General features: G+C 49.1%; 2 protein-coding genes across 2 annotated transcripts; both read left to right on the forward strand.

Moving 5' to 3' along the window:
• Positions 1-699: 699 nt before the first annotated feature.
• On the forward strand, positions 700-1,114 carry Pmar_PMAR027056 (hypothetical protein; the record flags this gene model as incomplete). Its single annotated transcript, XM_002765745.1, has 2 exons — positions 700-815; positions 943-1,114. The coding sequence occupies 2 exons, from the start codon at positions 700-702 to the stop codon at positions 1,112-1,114; spliced, it is 288 nt and encodes a 95-aa protein (XP_002765791.1).
• Positions 1,115-2,379: 1,265 nt separating this feature from the next.
• Pmar_PMAR027057 (Vacuolar amino acid transporter, putative) lies at positions 2,380-3,510 on the forward strand (the record flags this gene model as incomplete). Its single annotated transcript, XM_002765746.1, has 1 exon — positions 2,380-3,510. One exon carries the CDS (start codon positions 2,380-2,382, stop codon positions 3,508-3,510), a length of 1,131 nt encoding a protein of 376 aa, XP_002765792.1.
• Positions 3,511-3,598: the final 88 nt, after the last annotated feature.

The raw sequence follows: 3,598 nt of genomic DNA on the forward strand, positions 1-3,598 counted from the left end.
CTGCCATGGTGTCCTCCCCAGCGAACTCTTGGATGTGTTTCGGGCCGTAGATGCACCGAGGAAGCAGTGTCGATGCATATATCAGCTTAGGAGTGTAAGCGGCTACCGTACAAGGATCTCTCCCTTTATCGTTCCCTTCAGTTTCTTAGTAACGACACTTCTCTGACAGAGGTCATGTCCAAGTGGGTTATCTCTGTAAGGAATGACCAGCTCCTCATGTCGTGATCATGCTGACCCCTTAGGTGCTCTCCATTGCTATACAGTGGTGCTATTCGATAGTGTATTGGCTCTCTTACTGGCTCAAATTTTGGGTATCTTTGCTGGTCATGCTCATACCACAACTTTCTCAACTCCTAGACTTCCTCCAAGACGTCATAGAAACATTCATTTTGGAATGGATCATATCAGGCGGACCGGTTGAAGGTAATCGACTTTCCCTACTGCGTATTTGCTCTCCACTTCTTCCGCATCATCAGATACCGAGGCCTACCGACCAGGGGTCCTTCTTGTCACCTTGGACCCCGGAAATTCCCCCCTTGCCCGCAGCTTGCGCGAGACATCGTTGAGGAAGAGGGTTCATCTGCGGGGAATATCCGGGCCATCGACCTCCCGCTTACAGCCGTGTATGGATGGTAGTGTGGTGCTTTGTTATTGCCAAGCTTGTGGAGTATCACATTCCTCTCAGAGATTGACTTAATCATGGTTGATTGTATGTATAACCCGGCGGCCCTTGAGGATCCCATCAAGTTACCCTCGACCGTTGCCAAGGCCGTGCGTTGCAAGTTTGTGATGTCCATCATGCAGGAGTTCATCGGGTAAGCCCACCTCTCAGAACAGTGCGTTGGCTTGATACCGGGTCCATCTCGGGCTAGGTGTTGAGTATACACTCATTATCTCCTCGATTTGCCCCACTTCATCTATTTAGTATATTATACTCTTCAGGTTAGCATCGGCATCACTTCAGCCATCCACGGCAGTGCCACGTGTGATGTTCATCTGTGATGATGAGTCAGCTTTGTTCGTCTCCGCTGGTCTCGTCCTCGTCAGGGCTGCTCTAGGCCCCCATGTCGAGTTGGAATGCTGCACTTATAATACCCTCAAGCAAAGATTGTAAGAAGTGATAGTGTCATGTTTCAAGACTAGTACGTATACATGGTAGACCATTGCCGTATTCTTACAAGCGTGTTGCGAGGCGTGTTCGAGTAGAGAGACGGCGGAGCGGTGATAATAGAACACCGAAATGCGAGTTGGAGTATGAGAGGACATGGACTACTGATAGCCTGTCTGGGTAGGCAAGTTGTCTTCATGGGAGGATCCTCATCGGTTGTTGTTGACGCTCTGGGCAAGAGCATCGGAGAGGAGTATAGGACTATGATTAGGACAGGGTTCGTAATATTGGTATTTACGTTGTGGTTTATGAATGTGTTCCTCACCAGTGTTTTTCATATCTCGGTGAAACTCTAATGTAATATAGATTTAAATATGTACTATAATATAACACTAAATTTAATCTCGATGTAACTATGGGCGAACTCGTAGCAGGGTTCTTTGTTCCTCAGACGAGATACTCCGACGTCCCTGGCCGCCTCCCTAGCTATGGAAACTGCTTTAACGCTCCCAGGAGATGCACTAGAAAATCATATCCAAGAGGAGCTGCCGACTCTACGAATTCGCAGCAGAAGCGAGGTCACTTCTGAAAGAGGGCGAAAGGAAACGAGCAGTCTATCTAGTCCGAGTACTTCCTCATCATCTCCTAATCGTGACGATTTAACCCAGCTATAATCGTTGAAAAACAATGAACCGGCAACGCGGATGTGGATTCCTGTGTGTGCGGGAACTCTATATGCGCAGGTTCAAAACTTGGCAGCGGCATCTCCTATTGACAGTATCGACTTTGGTTTTTGAGTTTCCCTATCAGCGAGCGTCGCTCCACAGGCGTGGCTCATTGTGATCTAACATTACATCTCGTCTGTGAATTAGTATTAAATTCTCTTGCGTTGGGTCGGTGGTTGAGGTCGGGTTTGCCTGTCCTTCAACAAGTGGGTTTTAGTTCCTCTTTGACTCGGCCCTAATGAGCCAAGTAGACCGAACGCCTTCAGTGAGCGATGATTCTTCAGATAAGAAGGTCATTAGTGATGTTAGTGAAGACTCTCTTGATGGGAAGTGCTCTAACCTCCGGTCCATTTTGAATATCATTCTCACAGCTATAGGTAATACGGACTAGTGGTGTAGAGGTTAGGAGTGTTGTTTAGTTTGCGGATGGACGTGAGTTCTATTCCTGGTATCAACACATTTTATCCCTCGTGGTTTCCTCCCTTCGACGGCATAGGAACAGCGCTCTTCCTGTCAGGTCTGGGTGTCATCACCCTTCCGACTGTCATGGCCAAGTGTGGCTGGATCGGCGGTGTTATTGTCCTCTTCTTCGGTGCTGCCCTGTCGGACTATATGGTCTGCAACCTCTACAAAGCCGTCACGAATCACCCCAAGGGAGATCCTATCAACACTTATGAGGAGCTCGGCAGAGTCTGCTTTGGTCGAGCTGGTCAGATCATCACAGCCCTTATTGTTCACATCACCATGATCGGAGTTTGTGCCACCCTCCTCCTCCTTCTAGGCCAGAATACCCAGAAGTTGGCTCCGGAGCTCTCAGTAACCGTATGGTGCGTCATCTGGGCAGCTATATGTGTTCCTTTATCGTGGATACGGTCCCTCAAGGACATGTCCTACGTCGCTATTGTAGGCCTTATGGGCATCATAGCTCTCTTCGTCATCATTGCCGCCAATGGTATTGTACACGGAGTGACCACAGACGAGGAGATTGAGTATGACCTCATCAGCCAGGATCCTCTCAACTGGGCTATCTCATTCGGCAATGCAGTACTGTCCTATCAGATCGCCAGTGCTACTCCCAACCTACTTCGCGAGATGAAGACGCCCTCGGCTTTCCCCAAGGTGGCTTCTATCAGTTTCTTCATTGTGTTCTCGATCTACGTTGGTGTTGGTGCCTGTGGGTATTACGGCTATGGTCGAAGTCTCGTAGAAGTACCCATCCTGGACAGCATAACCCCACCGGACCAGCCATTGGATGCCTGGGGATATGCCCTGGTTGTATCGATGCTGGCCCTAGCCTTCCCTCACTATCTAGTCCTGCTCATGCCCATCGCTGCGTCCCTCGAGGAGGCTGTGAAGATAGAGATAAAGAGCTCGTCAAAGCGCGACTTCATCAAGAGGGCTGTGGCTCGGACTATACTGGTCGCCATTACTCTCGTCATTGCCATCACAGTGCCCAGTGTGAATAACCTTATAAACCTTATGAGTGTCTTCACAGTGATCGCTATGGCAGCTATCCTCCCTGCTTTGTTCTATGTAAGGATGAAGGTTCTCAACGAAGGTTCGTTCGCGGCTGTGGTCAAGTCGAACTGGATCGAAATGTCTATTATCCTATTCCTCACTCTCCTATGCCTGCTCCTCATGGGCGCAGGAGGTTATGTGGCAATCGTCACCTTCTAAGGTAGGCAACAGTCGGTGTATTACTTTGACTTTCATGTCTTTTTCATGCTGAGAGGTCCCGCGTGGAGGGGCTGATGTGACGGATGTG

The sequence above is a fragment of the Perkinsus marinus genome, assembly GCF_000006405.1.
Source record: "Perkinsus marinus ATCC 50983 genomic scaffold scf_1104296974790, whole genome shotgun sequence".
Lineage (NCBI taxonomy): Eukaryota > Perkinsozoa > Perkinsida > Perkinsidae > Perkinsus > Perkinsus marinus.